General features: G+C 42.4%; 1 protein-coding gene across 3 annotated transcripts in view; it reads left to right on the forward strand.

Moving 5' to 3' along the window:
* Positions 1 to 926: 926 nt before the first annotated feature.
* The window catches only part of epb41l5 (erythrocyte membrane protein band 4.1 like 5), a 68,129-nt gene continuing 45,771 nt past the window's right edge, over positions 927 to 23,284 (forward strand). For 2 of the 3 annotated variants that reach the window (XM_084084465.1, XM_084084467.1), the window contains exons 1-7: positions 927 to 1,070; positions 2,886 to 3,162; positions 16,770 to 16,874; positions 19,178 to 19,220; positions 19,654 to 19,732; positions 21,275 to 21,319; positions 22,051 to 22,103. In XM_084084465.1, coding sequence (XP_083940591.1) covers positions 2,983 to 3,162; positions 16,770 to 16,874; positions 19,178 to 19,220; positions 19,654 to 19,732; positions 21,275 to 21,319; positions 22,051 to 22,103 — 505 coding nt within the window. In that variant the 5' untranslated portion in view covers positions 927 to 1,070; positions 2,886 to 2,982. Of the gene's footprint in view, positions 1,075 to 2,885; positions 3,163 to 16,769; positions 16,875 to 19,177; positions 19,221 to 19,653; positions 19,733 to 21,274; positions 21,320 to 22,050; positions 22,104 to 23,284 lie in introns of all 3 variants that reach the window. The other variant, XM_084084466.1, reaches the window with a different exon arrangement.

The raw sequence follows: 23,284 nt of genomic DNA on the forward strand, positions 1-23,284 counted from the left end.
AGTGGTTAATGTAAAAAAAATCACACCCAGTGTGAAGTGGGCGGTGTGGTCACAGTGGTCATCACAGTGATGGAAGTGATTCACTTAAAAAAACACTTTTAGTTTTTTTTTAAGTGCATAGTCCTATTTATAGGGCTATGCACATGTGTCATGTGTTTCTAGCCAATCACAGTCCTGAATAGAGTTATGGTGGCCAATCACGGTGCAGGGTTAGGGGGGTACAATGGTGGCCAATCACAGCGCAGGGTTGGGGGGGTGCAATTGGGTCGATGTCCAAACCTCACATATACCAAAAATTATAATCATATCACAAAAAGATCTGGCGGACCCCCTGTAGTAACTCTGAGGATCCACTAGGGGTCCCGGACCCCCTGTTGAAGACCCCTGCCCTATATTAATCTAGCTTGATCTGACAACATTTAACAATCCAGAACCGTTTGTTTGTTGTCCAGTAAATGTGTGGTATCTAAAATGATGGGGTCCGGGGACCCCCAGGGGTCCTTGAGGGAGTTCCATTTGTACACTTTCTGAGTTTTAAATTAACATTGATTTTACAATAGAAATTGGGGTCCAAGAGATATAAATGCCATTAAATGGGGGTCCGTTAAATACATGTCAAACTGGGGGTCCTTGAAATTAAAATGGTTGAAAATCACTGCTATAGCCGTAAAAATCTTCTTTTATGGGGGGGCCTTGGCATATCTTTTCAAATGGGGGTCCGCGGGCTAATAAGTGTCAATTTGGGGGTCCACGACATGATAAAGTTTGAGAACCACTGATCTATGGGCAATTAATGTTACGAATTTACACCGGATTATGCCTTTAAAATACCAATGAAGTTTTGCCAGGGATTTATCCACGACGTCACTTCCGGAGAGGAGGGGGGGGAGGAATCATCTTGCCTCCCAGTTTTTTTAGTTGGGAGTTGAGCTGAAAATTATCACCGCAGAGAAAAGAAACACAAGGGATTCATTCACCATGGAACTATAAACCAAACCCGAGTAGTTTTACCGAAACCTGGACGATGAAAGCGGACGTGATCTCACTGTGAATCCCTGCCAGAGTCTCTTGTAAGTATGTTTATCTTTGTAGAAGGAGTTTATACTGTGGATCTACAAGTGTGTCGGGCGGCGGAGCAGCAAGTGTTGTTCCTCACCATCAGCAGTGTTGCCATGTCTGCTTATTATAAGCGACCTTGGGCTTGTTTTTTTTTTCTGTGTAGCTTGTAAATATTGGTAGTTGCGGTTTTTGTGTGTGTGTGTGTGTGTGTGTGTGTGTGTGTGTGTATGTGTGTGTGTGGGGGGGGGGGGCTTGTTTTCTAAAGCAGTGGTTTTCAACCTTTTTCACTGGTTGAGAACCACTGTTCTAAAGTGTAGTTGCTTATTTGGGCTTTATTCCTAAAATGTTGTTTAAACCTATTGGTTCTCAAAACATCTTCATGTCAAGTACCCCCTCAAATTAATAGGTGTTTGTCCGCAGTGCCCCATCTGAAAATATTTGATGCCAAGGGACCCCTCATGCAAGATTTGTGTTGTTAGAATCATTTTAACAACTCAAAGCTTATATGGGGGTCCCATACGAAACATTAATGTTTCAAAAATATTCCAATTTTTTCAATGTTTAAAAAATATTCCACATTTTTCACATTATCTTCAAGAGTTCATTTTATTGTATTTTATTTATCTACATGCTCAGCTCAGAGTACATACAAGGTTTAAAGGCCTCACATAGCCGCTTATTTTGGGCTTGTTTTCATAGACCTGGTTGCTGGTTTCTCTCGCAAAACCTGGCAACGCCGCTCCCCATCAGCATCACAGGAGCTGCTTGCTAGCCTCCTAAGCTAAAGGGAGCGTTCGTTCTGTCACACAGAATGACCGAGTATCGGCCCAACGTTATGTTTTCCACTGTAGAGCTACATGTTTACCTCTCAGGAGGAGACGTCCCGTGCAGCATAACGTGCGCATTCTTACTTATTAACCAACAACCTGTTGCTTTCTGCTGCTCAATCATCTAGTTATACTGTAACAACGGCACACAATATTACACGACATGAGTTCAAACTCTCCGTCCCCTTAACCGATACTAAAAAGCAAGTTTCATACGGGTTGTAAACGTTATCTGCTATTGTTCACGAAGCTATAAATGTTAAGTGATCTATTAACAGCCTGTATAAATCCAACATATGGTCACTTTGCTAACGTAGCCTAGTATTTACACAAGGGTGGCCTCCTGTAAGAATGCAATGCTAAATCAATTGTGATAAAGATGGTATTTGCTAGTTTTAGGCCAAAAGGTAATAAAGTTATAATATATGACTTTGTTTATTTTTCCAACATGGGAAAATGAACAATTTAAAATTAATCCAAAAAGGTGTTAAGGTACTTTTTTTTTTATTTGGAAGAATTGTGAGGTTGAGTGGTTGACTGTAGATGGTCTAGTTGTGTTGCTTGCAAATACGACCGTTATTTTCTGACACATAAATGAATCTCTTACCACACCCCTGCATTAAATAATATTTCAGGTTCTTCTTGCTAGTTGCAATTATTAATTTACTCCATGGCACCCCTCCCCATGTCTCTCACACACACACACACACACACACACACACACACACACACACACACACACACACACACACACACACACACACATACACATACACATACACATACACATACACACACTCACACTCAGCAGATGTACAAGCTTCTATATCTGCTATTTTTGAACATTTTTGAAACATTTTGAAAGTGTGAGAAGAACTACCTGATTTAGAAGGCATTTGTAGAATCGGCCTCAGGTTTTAATGGCTCAGAAATGGGTTAACACACAAACCTACTCTATTCATTTTCACACACCTGCTTATCTCTCTTTCTCTCCCACAGGTACAGTAGCGTGACCCCCCCGCCCCCCCTCCCACCACCACCCTCCCCCCCTTGTCCCTCGTTCCTCCAGCGCCTGCTCCCCTGACCCTCCTCTACCATGCTGAGTTTCCTGCGCAGGACGCTGGGACGGCGCTCCATCAGGAAGCACGCGGAGAAGGCCCGCCTGCGAGAGGCCCAGCGCGCCACCACCCACATCCCCGCCGCCGGCGACGCCATCTCCGTCATCACCTGCCGCGTTTCCTTGCTGGACGGCACGGACGTCAGCGTGGACCTGCCGGTAAGAGCACCGAAAGAAGGGAAAAGAAACCGCTTTGATTTTGAGATTCCCCCAAGGGTTCACGACGTGTTCCCCCAGCAAACCATAAAGAAAATGAGAGGGACATCTTGGTTCTTCACTGTCTGGTTGATTCCAGATGTGTCAGAGAATGCTGCTGTGGCTGAAGTGAAGCAATCTGCGAACCCATTCGGTACCTTTTTGTTTTTGCCTCTGGGGGCACCACCTCCTTTTTTGTGTAGAAACAGAAACTCAGTTTGTCTCCTCCCCTTTCTTAGTCCACTTCCTCCCGGGTGCTTCTGCGTTTATTCCTACGAACAACAACGGTACATGTTTAGGACGGTGGGGCTAAACATGTCTTAGATTAGTAGTTCTCAACGTTTTTTTGCCAAGGACCCCCACATTGATATGTATTTGACCGTGGACCCCCATCTGAAAATGTTTTGTGCCAGGGAGCCCCAGAAGAGAAGATTTGTGTTAAAAGAAATTCAAAATTATTAAAAGTAAAAAAAAAAAAAAAATAGATGTACAAGCTCACAGGCAGCGTGGCACAAAGTGACGTGCTGTGAGTTGGTAGATCTGCTATTTTTGACGTATAAATGTATAAAGTGCTTAAAATCGTGATGCTACATTAACTATTTTCTGCTGGGCAACCCTCCAACCCTTTTTTTTGGAAATCTCAGATTGCACCTGGTTTGGTACTAAATTAGTGGAAATGGCTGGTGAGGTCAGGAATGTAACCCCTTGTCCTGCACTCCTGACCTATCAGCGTTAACTTTGTATATCTATCAAGTGTACCAAAACAAGCATGGGGCTAACACTGTCGCAACTTACACGGCTTGGTTGAATGCTTGATTCTGATTGGCCAATCACTGAATTCAGCGGTGTGTTATTTCTGGATAATGACCGATGGGCTCAATAACAGACCGCTGTCTAATCAGAGACTCCGAGCACCTGCTGCATTGCTTGAATTTTATACCATATCTAACATGACAGCCATGTAAACAAACGCACAATGTCATGTACAGCTAAACATGGCTCTCAACAATGTTTTTGAAAACATTTCACACAGCGAGAAATAGAAAAGGCTGTAACCGAAAATGTATTCTATCTGATAAACGCTTCCTTGTTTTCCGAGGCGACCGTGTGGAACTTATGGAATACTTTCATTATCGTAAGCAAGGAAATACTTACTCCGAGGACCCCCTGTTGAAGACCCATGCTGTTGTAGGCTGTACTTACTTGCAGGTCACTTTGTGTAACCTACCGTAAGCCCTGTTCAGATATACAAGATTTGCAGGCAATGCATCAGCATATTTGATTTTGGTGTTGCGTGAACTTGCGCCAGATTTTGAGTGGTGGCAATCTTGTTTGGGAATTCATGCCTGCTTGGGACCTACAACATTGCAGGCAAAGTCTTTGCGAAAAGCAAGTGTGACCGTGCCGGCAGCATCATGATATTGCTTGCACATTCTCAGTGTTCAGCAGTTGAACACTCTGATGATATGCCGTTATATCTGTTTTCCAACAAAGATCTAAATATGAATCTGGCAGCTAGGGTATAAGTTCATTCACATGAGGTGATAAAGACTAGTCTGGTTATGTTTTACTAGTCCAACTCGCCGTCTGTGACGGCCCCTCTCTCAATATAAACATATGGTCGCTCAACCGTGAATGGCCATGCTCTCTCTCTCTCTAGCTGCAATACAGAACTGTTGTGGTGGCTGTTATGTCACAGCCGAGCTTAGGTGTGTGACTGTGTGTGTGTGTGTGTGTGTGTGTGTGGGGACGAGTGCTGTTGATCACCCGTAATTCCATGATCCTCTGCGAATGCCACCTGATCACATGACTGTGACTGTCACGTGACCTGATTGTCACACTGTCAAGTCAACAGAGCGTCGTCATGGTTGCACCCGTCCCCCTCTTCCTCCTTTCATGTTTTTTTCCCTTTATCTCCTCTGCTTTGTCTTTCCTCTAACTTATGTACAGTGTGTCTACTGCAGGGGTAGGCAATTGAGATAAGCCTAGGGCCAATATCACTCCCAGACATTCCATCGCGGGCCGGCGCGAAGCGCGCCGGCGCAAAATCTTTCAGGTCTAATTCGGGTCTAACTCGGTCTAATTCGGGTCTAATTTGGGTCTAATTCGGTTCTGTTTGACCAATATAAATCAACATTTTTTCCCGTTTAAATATCAGCACAGGCGATTTTTCTGGTGAGTTTTTTTTTTCTTCTCCATTTTCCTCTAATCTAGCTATAAAATGTTATAAATCCTTTAAAATGCATCGTGTTTATGAGTGCATGATTTCAAAAGTGGGTTCAAAATCAAAAAATATTTTTCTAAAAAATTTTATTTTATTTTTTTCTCAAAATTATTTCACGGGCCAGATATTATTTCTGGGGGGCCAATTTCGGCCCGCGGGCCGCCTATTGCCGACCCCTGGTACTGTATATCAGTGGTTCTTAATGTTTTTCCCAAATTGATATGTATTTGGCCACAGAGCCCCGTCTGAGAATGTTTTGTGCCAGGGACCCCCAGAAGAGAAGATTTGTGTTTAAAAAAAGGTTTCCAAACATTTTCGATATTTTTCAAAAAGTTTCAAAAATAGCAGATGTACAAGTTCGCAGTGTGGCACAAAGTGACACGCGGTGAGCTTGTAAATCTGCTATCTTTTAAATAGCCAACGTATAAATGGATAAAGTGGTTCAAATGATTGTGATGCTACATTAACTACTTTTGCTGGGGGGACCCCCTGGAACCCCACCCAAGGACCCCTGGGTGGGGGACGGACCGACTTCACTTTGAGAACCAATGATCTATGCATCTGTTCTGCCACCCTCTACCTGCTTTTACACACACACACACACACACACACACACACACACACACACACACACACACACACACACACACACACACACACACACACACACACACACACACACACACACACACACACACACACACACACACGCAGACTGCTAGAAAATAATCACCTCACCTTTACATAGTATTGTGCAAGTCAGTGTGTGTGTGTCTATCAAAGATATTGCTAGTTTTGGAATTCCACTGGCATTCCGGCTGTCGAACGTGCCGCATTCCAGTGAGCCAGTTTGCTGCTGGTATTTAACCATTCTCTTGTTCTAAATCTAACATTCTTTGAAGGCTGATTTATACTTCTATTTAAGCCTGATTTACAGTATACTTAGTTGTTGCACATTGTTGCACATTGGTGTTGCCTGCCGTAAATAATAGCAGATATACAAGCTCACAACATGACTCATTGTGAGCTTGTAGATCTGCTATTTATTTACTGAGCGCGATGCCGGCACGCAACTGAGTATAAATCAGGCTTTAGTTGTGCACCGGTGTCACACACCGACACTAGCAGATCTACAAGCTCACTTGGGCATTAGCTTATGCATTTTTTGCATCTTTCTAACTCTACTTTGTAAAGCGTCTTCAAGTGTCCAGCACTTGAAGACGCTTTATATTTCCTAATCCAAAAAGAATGAAAAGATGAACATTTTTGAGCTTGTGAGCAGTTTGGAGATCTGCTACTTTTGAATTTGAATCCTGAAAAGTAACAGTTTTGGACACATATGAGCTTACCATCCGACAGAGACGATATACGGTATATGTTTTTGTGTAGCCTATCAACAAATCGATGAATCCCCCCCTCCAGGGGGTCCCCAGCAAAAATTATTGAATATAACCCAACAATCATTTTAACCACTTTAACCATATTTTATCCTTTGGCTATTCAAAAATAGCAGATTTACAAGTTCATAGGGTGTCACTTCGTGCCACGCTAGGAGCTTGTACATTCTTTTTAAATCTTACGAATTTTTGCAAATCTTTGAATTTTCTTTTTCTTTAAGCAACATTTTTTTTAACACAAATCTTCTCTTCTGGGGTCCCTGGCACAAATTTTTTTAGATGGTGGTCTGCAGCCAAATACATATCAAATTGGGGGTCCTTGACATAAAAGAGTGTGAGAACTACTGCTCAAGTTCAATGGTTCTCAACCTTTTCAGGCTAAGGCCAAAATAATCATATTGTATGAGTTGAGGCATTACATTAATGTTTGACTCGGTTCCACAGATACATATTGTGAAAATAGCTGATCTACAAGTGTTGCGAGGCGTTGTGAGCTTGTAGATCTGTATTTTCTCAACTTTTGCCTCTTTCTTATATTATTTGACAATTTGGCCAATGTTTTACCAGTTTTTATAGTATAGTTTGTTGATTACTTTTGATGCAGTAATGGTCTTTTTTCTTTCTTTCTTTTTTTTTGTTGAAGTATCAAAAAGTTCCTTAAATTGTCACTTAACTGTCCCCCCCCCCACAAAAAAAAGAATCATGTGGGGACCCCGACCCACAGAATGAGAACCACTAGTCTAGTTGATCAGCTCAGCATTGAATGGAGCCGTGTGTATGCCTGCTGCACCTCCAGATAGACCTGTGTTGTTGTTATTCACTACTCCTTCCTCTGGAATGTTATCAGCTCTGACTTCTCTCTTTCTCTCTCCCTCTCTCCCTCTCCCTCTCTGTCTCACTCTCTCTTTACTTGCTCTCTCTTTCACTTTAGTCATGCTCGCTGTTTACCTAAAGAGAGCTTTTGTCTTTGGGGCGACAGCCATCAAACATGTTAAAGGTTCAGTTTATAGCAGCGTTAGACATTATCACTGGAATTTATAGGCTTGTTTTCACTAGGTTCTTCTCGCTGTGGTGGTGAATTTATTGTGTCCCATTATGCCCGCGGTGTTAATTGATGTACGTATATTGGCCTTCTTGTGGTCTGTGGTGTTTTTACACTGCCTTCTTCCAGCTCACTGAAATGCTTTATATGAATGCATAAATGTTATTTTTTTTGTAGCACGTCATATCTTTTGGTGTAAGTTAAAAAAAATGTTATGTCTAGCCTTCACTTGGCCCCGGAGATTTTTACAACCTGTCATTCCACCGTGAAACCCACCCAAGTAGCCTAATGATGTTATCGGCAAGAGAGACCAGTCTCTGATTTGGAAATGTTGCTCTGTTTGAATGCTCTTCTTTTGGTAATGATTACATGTAGGTTTACATCAACTATCTCTGCACAGCCAAGAAACAAATGGAGAGGAGATCAGATCATGACATTACCCCATTTGAACAACGGTCTCGCACAGTGAAAATAGGCAATCTACAAGCTCACAACGTGTCGAAAAAACATTGATAAATTGTGAGCTTGCAATGATTTTTGAATAATACTTGCCCAAAACAGGGATGAAATTGGTTAAATATGTAACATGAACATAAACAACTCAAAAGGGCATTATAGATGTCAGTCATCAGTTTTAACTGTTTAATCACTGGTTGTAACTCTTCCCTATGTTCCCCTTTGGTCTAAAGCAGTGCTTCTCAACCAGTGGTCTGGGTACTACCAATGGTCCTTGAGGGGGTTCCAGGTGGTCCCCAGCTAAATGATGGAGAGTTGGTAACCAAATGGACCCTTATAGATCTTTAACTCCTTACGGGTCCATTTGGTTTAATTTTACGCTCTCAAGAGTTAAATTATTGTTAAACATCTGCATTACTTCATTAAAGAATTGTTATTTTGATCAACGTTTGCCTCTCCTAAGTCCCCCTAAGTCTTGGGTCTGAGAGGATAAATCCAATGGTGGTCCGTGGCTCAAATGCCGAAAAAATAATGGACCTTGATATGAAAACGCCACTGGTCTAAAGCAATAACAAATGTACAAATGTTGTCCTCGAGTTTGTATTCCTTGTTTCTAGTGCTTCAGTTGGTTGGTCTGTCATGCCTGTACAGTGAGTTAACAGCCTGCTCTGAACTGTGCTGTTAGCAGCATTGTTGGGTCTTTATTAAAACTTGGCTCTGGGGTTGTTTTTGCTTCCCTGAGCTTTTAGAGGTGGGTTTACCTAATGTGTCAGCAGCAGTACAGAAGAGGCCTGAAGAGGCTTAGTTTGATATAGTATCACAATAATTTTAACCTTTATTTTATTCTTTGGCTATTCAAAAATAGCAGATATACAAGCTCATAGTGCGTAGCGTCACTTTGTGTTGCACTATGAACTTGTAGATCTGCTATTTTCTCTTTTATCGTGAAAGTTTGTGCAACTCTTTGGTATATATATATGTATATATATATATGTATATATGTGTATATATATATATATATATATATGTGTGTATATATATATATATATATATATATATATATATATATATATATATATATGTTTTAAAGCAATTTGTTTTACTCAAATCTTTGCTTGAGGAGTTCCCTGGAACAAAATATTTTGAGATGGGTGTCGGCATATTTCTTGGTGTCCTTGACATGAAAAAGTTTGAGCACCACTGATATAGCAACATAAGTTTTTCAGAAAACTGAAGACATTTTATGAATCGGCCTCAGGTCTGAACCAATAAGAAGAGTTAAGAGCCAGATGTGTCAAAGCCTCCATGTTTGTGACGAGTGTGTTGTGTGGGAGACATCTTTAACATACTAAAACATTAAGCCATGATGAAACCATGATCCAACTAAAGAATCTCAGATGTACTGTGTATTTCTCTCTCATCACGTACTGTAGCAATGCAAACTAAAAACAGTGATTAGGGAAGCAGCTTTGCGCCTAATTAGTACAAATAATTAGTTGCCTTGTTGTTTTTGTCCGCCCCATGGGGACGTGTGTGTGTGTGTGTGTGTGTGTGTGTGTGTGTGTGTGTGTGTGTGTGTGTGTTCACATCTTCCTTGTTGTTCAGTTATTCCTTCTGATCCGTGGCTAAATACTCTATCAGCTGGCCAACGGCATAGAGAACTAAGGCTTTCTATACCCATAGAGCATGAACACAGTGGCAGACTAGGACCTCTGAAGCAGAAAGAGATGATGAAGTGTTTTGGGATCCACTGCAGGGCTTTAGCCTTTTTAAGCCTCCCGCTTCTACTATCTCTGTCTCTGACACACTTAGCCTATCTATATGTGTTTACATGATAAGTCTTTGGGAGGAACTTAAGGTGTGTGTGTAAGCGATTGTTCAACCTATTAAGGCCCATTGCGTTCTCACTTTTTATTCTCCGTTTAGACAAGGCGCAACAGTTATTGAAAACGCCGTAGTGTGCATGCCAGGTGGCTAGCTGGCGGTGACACACTGCCAGATAGACCAGTCACGCATACGTAGAACCACTTCCGTTCTACTTCCTGTCACAGCTGTTTGTTTACATACACCAATGCAGCGTGCTTCTACGGCTCTGCACCAATCTAATAGTAGTATACGGGACGTGAGCCGATGTGAGCCATGACATCACACGTTTTGCGGATTCCCCCGTGTTGCCTGTTTACATGGAGACGTTTTCAAAGATTTATTTTCCACTCTGGAAGGGGGCTTCACTTTGTTGCGGTTTCAACCCCCGATAACACTGTTGCCGTCTAAACAAACACAACAGTTTTTAGAAAATCTGAGTTAAAAAAAATATATATATAGATTCACCAAAAATGTAAAAAATGAATAGCCAAAGTATAAGATATGGTTAAATTGGTTAAAATGATTGTGACGCTATATTAACTAATTTGGCTGGGGTAACCCCCCAAGAACACCTGGGGCGTCCCCACTTTGAGAACCAATGCTGTAGGAAACCGCAATGGCACACACAGCTGGCGGTACAGATTGTTGTAGCGTGTACTTAGCGTGGGTTAAATAGCCCTAACGTTCCACTATTTAAGGCCCCATAATGGCAGCGTCTTGTGAAAGATGTTCAAGTGGTTGTAAATAATTGGAAGAGAGACTGGATCTGAATGAAGCTCCTTGACATGTTTTACTGGGCTGGCCATACTCTGTGTGTGTGTGTGTGTGTGTGTGTGTGTGTGTGTGTGTGTGTATGGCCACCCAAGGTTGTATCCTAGGGAGACCTCAGTGAGTCAGTAGCCATGCTAATGCACACACACAGCCTTGTGATTCATTTACACTATAACGTCTAAAAGATCCGTCCATCCATATCTCTTTCTTTGGTAGAGTATGGGAGCATTATAAAAGGGCAGGCATTCAGGAGTTGCGGCCAGAGAGTGAGCCTTGTATCTGATGAGTAACTGAGGTTGGTTCATTCAACCTCGAGGCCTGTTATTGTATGAATCACCTTGTTGTCCGTTTGCTGAATCATAATAACAAGAATCTTCTCTTTGTGTGCAGAGCAGTGGTTCTCAAAGTGGGGTCCGTGGGGTGGGGTGGGGGTTTTGGACAACTACATGTCTCCTCCGATACACAGGGAGTGGCCAGCTTGCTTCTTTTAGGAGTTTCACCAGGAGGGTGTTAGGCCATGCAGAGGAACACGCTGTCCCTCCCTTGGTCCCCCACTCCCTGTTGAACAGGCTCCCTGTCCTACCCAACCTGTAGGCTGGACGGTATCTGTTGTTAACAGTGGTTCTGAACCTGTGTGTCGGGTCAGGATTTTGGGGGGGTCCAAGATCTAAGTCCATTACTGCGTCAAAAGTAATCAACAAACTACCATAATATTACCAAACTTGTCAAATATTAACTAAGAAAGAGGCTAAAATTGTGAAAATATGTGAGCTTGTAGATCACCTATTTTCACTACTTATAAATCTGTGGAAACTGCGTACAACTCCTGGGTACCCAGTTCAAATATGACTATTTTGGGGGGGTCGCGGCCTGAAAAGTTTGAGAACCAATGTGTTAAAAGACAGCATGGTACAGTACAGCCAGTGCAGTCTTTATTCTATAGTAACAGTCGTTGTAAAACACACACTCTCAGCTAAAACAGCCAATGGATTACCTGAAAATGTAGCCTGAACCGAGTAACATTAAGACAGACGGAGCAGGTTGTCTTGCTGCAAACCCTCTGGTGAATAATGCTACAGGCAGTGTAACAAGGCTTTAGGTGTAACACACACACACACACACACACACACACACACACACACACACACACACACACACACACACACACACACACACACACACACACACACACACACACACACACACACACACACACACACACACACACACACACACACACACACACACACACACACACACACACACACACACACACACACACAAAATCACAATGACCCCTTTGTATGCTCTCTCCCAGGCTACTGTAGGGCTGCGGGATGCTTTGTCAGCTATGCCAACTAGCATGGGGCCTGCTACCCAGGAGCTCTGTGTGTGTGTGTGTGTGGACACAGGAGGTTGTAGAACACCCACTACCATCCACTCATCTATCACAGTTGGCTTCTGCAGTGTTTAGGTGGAGGAGCAGTCAGCAGGGAATGGTGTATGTGTGTGCAGAACCTAGGGCCCGTTGAGACTCTGCGCTGTAAATCACCCTTACAAGTCGATTCGGTTCCATTTTGCCCTCAGAGTTAAATTAACACTGAGGATTTGACTGTGCCGTTCTAAAGTAGTGCATTTGGAGCTTTGGCACAGCCCTTCTTAAAGCCCTAATGCAAAGGAAAGACACCATTAAAACTCACTTAAAGGGTGAATAAAGTAAGGTAGTCACATCACATTCTCATAAAAACACGTGGGTGGGCTGCCTTTGAGCTCACCCCACATTAGTTCTCAAAGTGTGTGTAGTTTTGCATGCAAACTCCCTGTTGGCCAAAGAAGAACCTACCCCTTTTTCCAAATCTGCCTCATCGTTGTGCTATACTAGCCTGGTAAACCGGAGGTCACTATACATTTTAACCTGTCAAAACACTTAAAAAGTGCTTTATTATCAGCTGTAATTACAGGATAAAATTCCATTATCGCACAATAATCATAATTACATGTTTCCAATAATGCAGTGTATCAGCTGAATCCAATACATTGTGCATCCCTTTAGTTGAATTCTGTTGGAGACAAGTGCTGCTACTTATTTCCATGTCGTTTTTTAGTTTTCTTTGGTTGGTTTCGTATATGCTTTGTTTTGATGTTTTCATTAGATTGACACCTCTTTTTGAGATTCAGGAATGACAGATGTCCAGAGGCTGTCGCTTTGATCCCTCCTCCCAGCGACTTTTGGAACACACACACACACACACACACACACACACACACACACACACTATCCATATGATCCCATAATTGACCGCAAAGAGAGTGAATTCAGATCATTGGGAGAAAGAGTGCAAATGGACTGGATCCTTGCATTGGTTGATGTTTGTAGCCTTACTGAGGGAGGAAAGGAGTTCCAGGGGGTTCCCAGTAAAAGTAGTTAACGTAGCAAATATATATCAATTTGCAGGTCCTTGACATGAAAAGGTTTGAGAACCACTGGTATAGATAGGCCTGCAACAGAGAAAAATATATTTGAAAATTGTGCCCCATTTTAGTGATGCTGTGCAAAGAGAAGGAGGTGTAAAGACATCTGTAGAGAGAGAGAGAGAGGGAAGAGAAGAGAAGAGGGCAGCAGGAGCATGGATCTTAGTTAACCACTTGTCCTGCCGTGTATAGTGGCGAGGCCCAGTGCGCCAGATGGTCACATGACCCAGACAGCCACTAGACTTCTCTGCGCTCTGCTGCCGCCACCATCGTCTGGGGCACTTCAGCCCTTGTTACCACGGCAACCCCTGCCGCTGTGCTTGGCGCTGGGGGCTTGTGGATGTCTGAAGCCTGTGAGAGTGTGTGTGTGTTTGAGAGAGAGAGAGAGAGAGAGAGACGGAGAGCACATGAGAGCTCCCAGCGCTGAGCGCAGTCCAAGCGGAGACTGGTACGGCAGTTTCCCACACAGAGGAAACGCCCTGTCAAACTTGAATCACTTCAAGACTTTCCCCTCCTGTCACCTCCTATCTCCATATTTTAACTTTTTGTGTTTTTTCTTAAAGGGATAGTTCACCCCAAAATGATTTTTTTTCCTGTCGATTAGTCACCCCATGGAGGCTTGAATTCATGGAGATGTTTTAGTTTTTGTTGCATTCCTAAGCCAGTAATTTGATGACCGGCAGCGGTTCCGGTAGGAGACACAAAGAGTCTCTTTTGTGTCTCCTACCGGAACCGCTGCCTGCTGGTCATCAAATTATTGGTTTAGGAATGCGTCAAAAAACAAAAAATATCCATGAATTCAAGTCTCCATGGGGTGACTAATTGATAGAAAAAACGTTTTTTTTTTTGGGTGAACTATCCCTTTTAAATGAACGCCCTACTTGATCATACCACAGCGTCACACAAAAAAGCATCAAAAGTAGCAGATCCCGTTTTGAGCTTGTAGATCTGCTACTTTTGCCGTTTTTGAATTTGAATCCTGAAAAGTAACAGTTTTGGACAATATGAGGTTTCCACTCGACGGAGACAATTTCAAGTACGAGCCAACTTTCACTCTCTGTCGTTTTCATTTTCACATCACCAGGCATTTCACAGTTTTCCATGGCTGGCTGGAGGTGCTTCTGTTTGATGACATGACACACGTATAGCGGCATGAGCTGCACTCTTGGTGCATTCTTCTGGGAACAGAGATACAGTATATACATAACATACAGATATAGAGACGACAACTTGTTCTATGGCTTGGAGCTAGTACAGCCATGCTGTAAAAACCCTGTTACTCTAGGTACGGTACGGTAAATGTATTTATAGTAGGCATGTAACGATTTATCGTATATCGATTTAAATCGATTCAAAGTGGTGACGATTTAAATCGATGCAATAAAATATGACATCGCGATGCAACCAGCAGAGGGCGCAATCGAGTCAGACTCCCTACCTTGTTCTCCGCCTACTATTTTGTCCCCTCAGGGCCACCATAGCTGCCTGCGTTCGTCTCTTCTTCACTCACTGAACAGCAGGCTATGAACGGCAGAGTGGGGTTCACCTCCTCTCAGGCTATGAAATCTAAACAACTAGGCGATCGCACTGCATAAAGAGGGAAATGTGCGTCGCATGTAAACATGTTTATTTGATTGATGAATTGCCCAAACTATACCGTTTACCCCCTCCCCCGTCTGACGACGTTGTTAGCTGTCTGATTTAAACTCTGTAGGAAACATACAACTGATAAGGCTTAATGAAAACGGCTAATTCTGGAGCTCCTCGGTGCGGCTGCAGAGTACAATGAATAATAATCTAATTTAATAATTTAACAATTGTATCAGACCGCTGACAACGCCTAACTCCTTTCAACACTATCTTTCAGATATACGTATAGAGAATTTAATTGATATTAATCAATTAATTCTTATCTAATCTCATTTGGAGCAGTTTAAAACAAACTTATTACTGTACATAAATGTGTTGTTTTATACAGAATGCTGAGAATGTAGCATAGATAAAAAATAACTTGTAAATCCCAAGGCTAAGCCTTAGTTTGTTTATTTGAAGGTTTTCTTTATAATTTATTTCATCTGGGATATATGTTTTAAAATTCATTTATTTCATAAGACTTATATATTTAAAGTTATTATTTTACAAATAAAAAAGTATATGTCTTAATGTGACAGTTAATCCATGTACCTCGTGAATGAATGAATTTAATTTCATGTATTAAAAGATAAGAGAAATATAGTTTTTTTAAAATACATGATTTTTGTAAAATAAATAATCAAGGTTTAGAGTAATTTGTCTGGAAAATAAATGTGCTAAAAAAATCATAAAAAAATCGTGAAGAATCGTATCGTGAACCTCGAATCGTGATTCGAATCGTATCGTGAGTTGAGTGAATCGTTACATGCCTAATTTATAGAGCGCCTTTCAAAACAAATCTTACAAGGTGCTGTACAATAACTAAGCTAAAAATAAAATGAGAACACCACATTGAAATAGAGCAACATTAAAAAATGATTTACAAACAGAGCAGCAAAACAGTAAATCGACAATAAATAGAAATAAACAATATTACAAACCAAAATGTTTGCAAAACAAATTAGTTTTTAGTAGCATTTTAAAGGCATCGACTGACTTTTTTAAGTCATTCCAGAGAGTAGCTGCTCTATCACCTTTTGTTTTCAGCCTGGTTTGAGGGACAGTGAGAAGGCCTTAAGTAATCTCACGTTGACCTTGGGGTGCAGTAGTTCGGTTAAATAATTTGGGGCCAGCCCCATGGAGAGCTTTATAGCTGATTTAAATTAATTTTAAAAGCAGTTCTACAGTCAATTGGTAGCCAATGTATTGCAGCAAGCACAGGTGTGATATGTGACCTTCTATAAGTATTGGTTAACAGTCTAGCCGCCACATTCTGCACTAGCTGGAGGCGTTGTGTAGAGGAGCGTCTAGTGCAGTGGTTCTCAAACTTTCTTCGTGCCAAGGACCCCCAAAAGCCCAAATTGTATTTGGCCACGGACCCTCATCTGAAAAGGTTTTGTGCCAGGGACCCCCAGAAGAGGAGATTTATTATATATATATATTTTTCTGAAATCTTTAAAAAAACTAGCAGATGCACACGCTCGCAGTGCGGCACAAACTGACACACTGTGAGCTTGTAGATCTGCTATTTTTGAATAGCCAACGTCAAGATGGATAAAGTGGTTCGAATGATTGTGATGCTGTATTACCACATTTCTGCTGGGGATCCCCTGGAATCTCCCCAAGGACCCCTGGGGTTCCCCCACTTTGAGAACCACTGCTCTAGTGAAAATGTCAAAACAAAAATTGTCCCGTTTTTGTATCTTCTCAGAAAAAAGCCAAAGGCGAGGAGCTGTTTGAGCAGATCATGTACCACCTGGACATCGTGGAGAAGGACTACTTTGGACTGCGCTTCATGGACTCTGCACAAGTACCGGTAAGGAATAGGCCTGTCACAATTATTACATAAATCGCAATTATTTAGCATGCTGCATAATAATCGTTTCCATGTTGAGGGAAGCCGGGCAGGGTGGGTGATAATCAGGGGTGCACATAACTTTTTAGGTCTGGTACGCAGAAGAGCACCTGGACATGTGACTTGGTGCGCATGGCGCCCGTCCCGTTTTGTCAACGGGGGGGGGGGGGGTTCAGCACGGTGCCCACCGGACAGTTTTGTCAACGGGGGGGGGGGGGGGGGGGGGGGCGAGAAAAAAAGGACGCTCTGCTTCTAAATTCCGCCGATTTTCGCCGTTTTTTTTTCTCACGCTGTTAGATAAAGCCCCCAAGGTTGGTGCCCTGTGCTGCTGCGCTGATTTTATCCGCCAGATTGGGACGTTCACGGCATATTTTGCACCATTACGGTGCGTTCATCATCGGTGACGAGTGCCTCTAACAGCCGCTGCTGGCTGCGTGCACGCAGCGAGGCAATGCGAGGCGATGCGAGGCGACGCGAGTCATATCTCTACCCCTGTGCCTAATGGCTGTACATGGGGCCGACGGGTGCTTTAGAGTGATTTTGTGATTGTGGCTTCAGGAAGTAAATTCCTAGCCTCGATCTCCAGGCTTTTATTTTTTATTTTTGCTAAAAAATAAAAGCTTGGAAATTCCTGTCCCAGCTGTTGGTGCGCAAAAGCGCCTCGCGTCGCCTGATGTGGTGCGCATTTTTTATTTAGGGTGCGCATGCGCACCTGCGCACCAGTTATGTGCACCCCTGGTGATAATAGTCACTACACATACTCCTACGGGCTGGGGCAGCACCTGTCAGCGGGGAGTGTTGGGCGGGAGGAGTAGGATGAAGCCACTATGCTCCGGGAGTCACTGTCAGCCTCCCCACTATGGAAGGGCAGAAGGAAAAACGCAAGTTGTGGCGTCCGCCAGAGTCCCAGTTATATCACACTGATAGTCTGTGAGGGCTGTGGAGGGAGGGAGGCAGGAGAGCTGGACTGATGAAAAAGGTGACGTGAGAGAGAGCAAGTTAGAAAATGAGGGAGTGATTGAAGAAGATGTTTAAGGAGAGAGAGAGAGAGACAGTTTAGTGCTGCACAATTAATCGAAAAAAGATCGTGATCTCGATTCAGACACCTATGCAATCTCGATTTTAAATTATGGCAATTTTTTTTTCAATTTAATATTTTTCAATATATATTTTTATATATTTACAAGAGAATCGTGTGAGAATCGTGATCTCAATTCTTATGGAGGAAAATCGTGATTCACATTTGAGCAAGAATCGTGCAGCACTAGTACAGCTGTAGGCAGTGAATGAGGGAGAATGCATGCAGCAGCCGATCTACAAGCTCTGCGACGTGTTGTGAGCTTGTAGATCGGCTATTAGTTATCTTAAGATTAAAGAGTATTTGAAGTGGTCAAACTAGCAATAGAATACATGTTCAGAATCAGAAGCATCCTCCATAAAACAGGAATGGTCTCAGGAATGTCGTAAAAGCAACAGGTTAAAACCTCAATCTGTGATTTCTTTCTTCTTTCCTGTATGTAGAACAGCACCAACATAGGTTTAGAAGGATAATGGCTAAACATGATCATCATTACATTTTCAGTCATGAGATTTTATGTAGCTTCATTCCATGAGAATGAGACAGGCAGGTATAGACGGAGGGACACGCCAAGTAAAGCAGGGGAGGAGAGGCTACAAGATGGAGGGAGAGACAGAGGGAGGGGAGGGGAGGGCTGCAAGTAAGGAATGTGGGGGAGAGAGTCAGAATTCTGCGACAGCCCTTCCGTTCCTACACACACACACACACACACACACACACACACACACACACACACACACACACACACACACTCCTTGACATTGTTCATGCCTCACAGAGCCTGAGCTTCCAAAGCAAGAGTTACAACACAGAAAAATTACTTTCTCTAAGCTCATTGACCGTCTTTACAGAAAGTAGATTTCGATTAAAGAAATTTGTGTATTATGTATGTATTATACTGTGTGTGTGTGTGTGTGTGTGTGTGTGTGTGTGTGTGTGTGTGTGTGTGTGTGTGTGTGTGTGTGTGTGTGTGTGTGTGTGTGTGTGTGTGTGTGTGTGTGTGTGTGTGTGTGTGTGTGTACACTTGATCAGGACTAGATCTTGGTAAAAAACATAAAATATATAATGCCTTTCAACACTGAACTGAGTGTCTCTAATTAATATGTACTGTATCTCTGCATGGTCTGTATTGCTTTTGCTAAATGAATTCTCATGAATGAATGTTATTACACTCGTCTTGTTTCAGCATTGGCTGGATGTCACGAAAAGCATCAAAAAGCAAGTCAAAAGTAAGTGTACCATCTCCTGCCTCTCTCACTCACTCACTCACTCTCTCTCTCTCTCACACTCTCACTGTTGTAATTGTATCTTGAGCGACAACTTCAACTTATGTGCTATGTCTGTACTGTGTGTGTGTGTGTGTGTGTGTGTGTGTGTGTGTGTGTGTGTGTGTGTGTGTGTGTGTGTGTGTGTGTGTGTGTGTGTGTGTGTGTGTGTGTGTGTGTGTGTGTGTGTGTGTGTGTGTGTGTGTGCTGTTACTATACATGCATGTCTGTGTTCTATCTGCCAGTTTATTCAACATTCAATACAGTGATTTTAGTTAAAAGTAATGACGTCCCTATTGATTACCTCTGCCCTTATCGTTACTCGCCTAGGATTTATGTGTATATTTCTGTTTTGTATTGAAATAACATTTGTCTATCCATTTGTCTTTTTTGTTAGTCGGCCCACCATACTGCCTACACATGAGAGTCAAGTTCTATTCCTCAGAACCCAACAACCTGCACGAGGAGCTCACCAGGTAGGAATGGACACACACACACACACACACACACACACACACACACACACACACACACACACACACACACACACACACACACACACACACACACACACACACACACTGTCCTAGCCTGGTAAACCCTCCCTCCGGAAATCTCATTTCCATTTGATTTCAGGAGTGAGTCTGGCCTGATCGCCCATTGTGGGGGGTTCTAGTGGAATTACCAACTAACCGAGCCTATCAGCGTCGTCGCTCATCGTTCTGTGATTGACAGCGACAGTTGGCCAATCAGGTGGCGAGTTCTAGTGAGCCCGAATGGGACCGAGTGCAGCCGACAAAAATGGAACGATCCGCCATTGTTTCTGTGGCCAGTTACACTTTTTACTTTCGGTTTTAAAACGCTCTCAAACTTCTTTTTTGAGGCACGGAATTTACTTTTAAGATATCGTTTGGATAGAATTTAGTTCTTTAACTTCATATATGTGGTCAATTAATCATGACAGAGCCTATTTAAAAATAAAAATTTAGAGAACCAGCAGGGGCGGGCAGTGCCACGCATGTATCCGAATAAGGCAACCTATTTTGGGCATGGCCGTCTCAAAAGTCCCGTTGCGTCACATTAGTCTGGAGGTCTGCTGATTGGCTGGAGGGGAACAACGATCATTGGCTGAAGGGGTTGTCAGTCAACGGTATTACTCCCGCCCAGCCCACAGCCAATATTGCAGAATGGGCGATCAGGCCAGACTCACTCCTGAAATCAAATGGAAATGAGATTTCCGGAGGGAGGGTTTACCAGGCTAACACTGTCCCACCCATAGACTAAAATGAACATACACTTACTAACTATACTCAAGTATGTATGCATATCTGTGCTGTCGGGCAGAAACCTCTTATCTCTGTGTTCTAACTTTTTGTGCTTTTTCGTAAATTAATGCCCTACTTGATCATACTACAGCGTCACACAAAAGTATTAAAAATGGAAGATCTACAAGCTCAAATCGTGTCGCTTGGCACCACGTTTTGAGCTTGTCGATCTGCTATTTTTGATACTTTTGAATTTGAATCCTGAAAAGTAACAGTTTTGGACATATGAGATTTCTGCCCGACAGAGACGATATATATATATATATATACATACATATAGATTACGTATCTATATGCACACATTTATGCGTTTTCTCTCTGCCTCTCTCACGTGCACACACTGTTTAAAACCTCAGAGCAATTGGTGGTAGTAAAGCAGTTTTTTCCTGCTGTTGACATGGGGTCTAGGACTAAAGGTAATCTCATAAACCTTGAAGAAAGTCCTGTTTTTATTGGGTCTTCTGCTGAAAGGAAAAAAATAATGTTATATAAATAAATAAATGCTGTGAGTGAGGTCTGTATTTAGCTCTTTATATTGAAGATATGCCGGTGCTTTGGCTTAGAAAACAGTATTTGGGACAGAGCAGTTTCTCTTTTTCACCGAAGGGTTGCTTCCATCCATTATATTTCAGTAGATTATGTTAACGTTTCATTGCTTGAATGTACCTTAACGTGACCTTTCTCTTGTGGCAGATACCTGTTCGTATTACAGCTAAAGCAAGACCTCCTCAGTGGCAAGTAAGTACAGTAGGTTCCAAATTATTTGGGGGTGGGGGGGGGGGGTCCCCAGATGATTAGCTTAATGTGCAACATTGTTTTCTCACTACTCAACAGTAAACAAACCAACCTTCAGTATAAGTGTATACAGGGTATCTGCACATTTCTAAAGTTAAAATTTAAGGACTTTTAAGACTTTTTACCAAATGGGCCAAATTGACAAATACTCTATAAGAAAGAGGCAAACATTGTGAAAATAGACGATCTACAAGCTCACAACATCTCACAGTGCGAGGCGTTGTGAGCTTGTATTTCGTCTATTTTCACAATTATGTATCTGTGGAAGCTAGTCAAACTAAATGTAATGCCTGCAATTCCAAGTGCTTGTCAGGGTGGGGGGTGCCCAGTTCAAATGTGATTTATTTTGGGTTTTCACAGCTTGAAAAGTTTGGGAACCCTTGCTGTAGATGTTCAGCATTAACTCTGGTTGTAAGAACAGGTTGCTAAGCCAACCCCATCTTTTCAATATCATACTGTATGTGACTACATCTGTTGCATCACTGGACAGTGCCCCACACTACTGTAACAGTAGAGCCTTACAACGCCTCACATTCGTGACGTGATGTGAGCTTGTAGATCTGCTATAGTATTTACTGACCGGCACACAACTAAGTATAACTGAGACTTTAGTGTTTTTGCATTGTCATGGTTGTTTGTCTGACTGACTTGTCCCCTCTTGTCTGTGTGTTCAGGTTAGAATGTCCATTTGAGACGGCAGTGGAGCTGGCTGCCTTCTCACTGCAGGGTAAGACGCACGCACGCACGCACGCATGCACGCAGACACGCAGACACAGGGCTGATATAGCTTATTAAAGCAGGAGTTCACCCAAAAAATGACTTATTTTCTATCAATTGCACACCCTATGAGGCCTTGAATCCATGGATTCTTGTTTGTTTTTGTGGCATTCCTAAGCTAATAATTTGATTCCTGTCTCCTACCGGCTAATGTATCCGGTAGGAGACACATGTAGATTATTTGTGTCTCCTACCGGAAATACACACGGTCATCAAATTATTGTCTTAGGAATGCCACAAAAACAATAATAAATCCATGAAATCAAGGCTTCATGGGGTAAGCAAAGCAAAGCAAAGTTTGTTGTTTACCCAGGGTGTCGGACTAAGTACGAAACTTGTTTCCAGCCGGACCCTGCATGGAAGCCTTGCTCAAGGGCTATTCAGTGGTGATTCATGATTGATGTGATGAATTGGGGAATCGAACCAGGGACCTTCCGGTATCAAGGCCGCCCCTCTAACCACTAGGCCACCGCTGCCACTTGTAATTGATAGAAAATAAGTCATTTTTTGGGTGAACTCCTCCTTTAAACTCTGTCTGCTTATTATCTCTCCTCTCACCAAGGGAAAATAAGGACTGGGTATATGTGGTAAGATTCAAAAGATTCTTCTGTCTTAAGCATTTGAATCCATATCTAAGGTTCAGAGGCCAATTTCTAATGTGTCACTCATTGCTTTGATGTTGTTTGAGTCCTAGGTAAGGACAACATTTCCCCATCTTGGATCTATGATTAAATAAGGACAACATTTCCCCAACTTGTATCTACGATTAAATAAAGAAAAAGTTTTAATACTTGCAATATTGAGGTTTCCGTAGCTATTTCTAGCCTCCAGTGATTCAATTCTTCATTGCTAACTAAATTCTGCTACAAAGCAATATTGGCCAACTGTCAGCCTATGGGGTTGGAATTGTATTTGTTCCCCGGCAACGTTAAGCCTGATTCATACTTGGCTGGCGTCAGTGTCACGTGCCGAAAATGGCAGATCTGCAAGCTCACAACTTGTTGTCAGCTTGTAGATCAGCCACAACTTTGATCTACTTACAGCTTGTATTTGTTAAAAAAAATCTCAATTATTCAAAAGTTTCCAAGCATTTTCGATATTGTGCCGCGCTGTGAGCTTGTAGATCTGCTA

This window comes from Gymnoscopelus microlampas (genome assembly GCF_963454915.1).
Source record: "Gymnoscopelus microlampas genome assembly, chromosome: 17".
In the NCBI taxonomy this organism is placed as follows: Eukaryota; Metazoa; Chordata; class Actinopteri; order Myctophiformes; family Myctophidae; genus Gymnoscopelus; species Gymnoscopelus microlampas.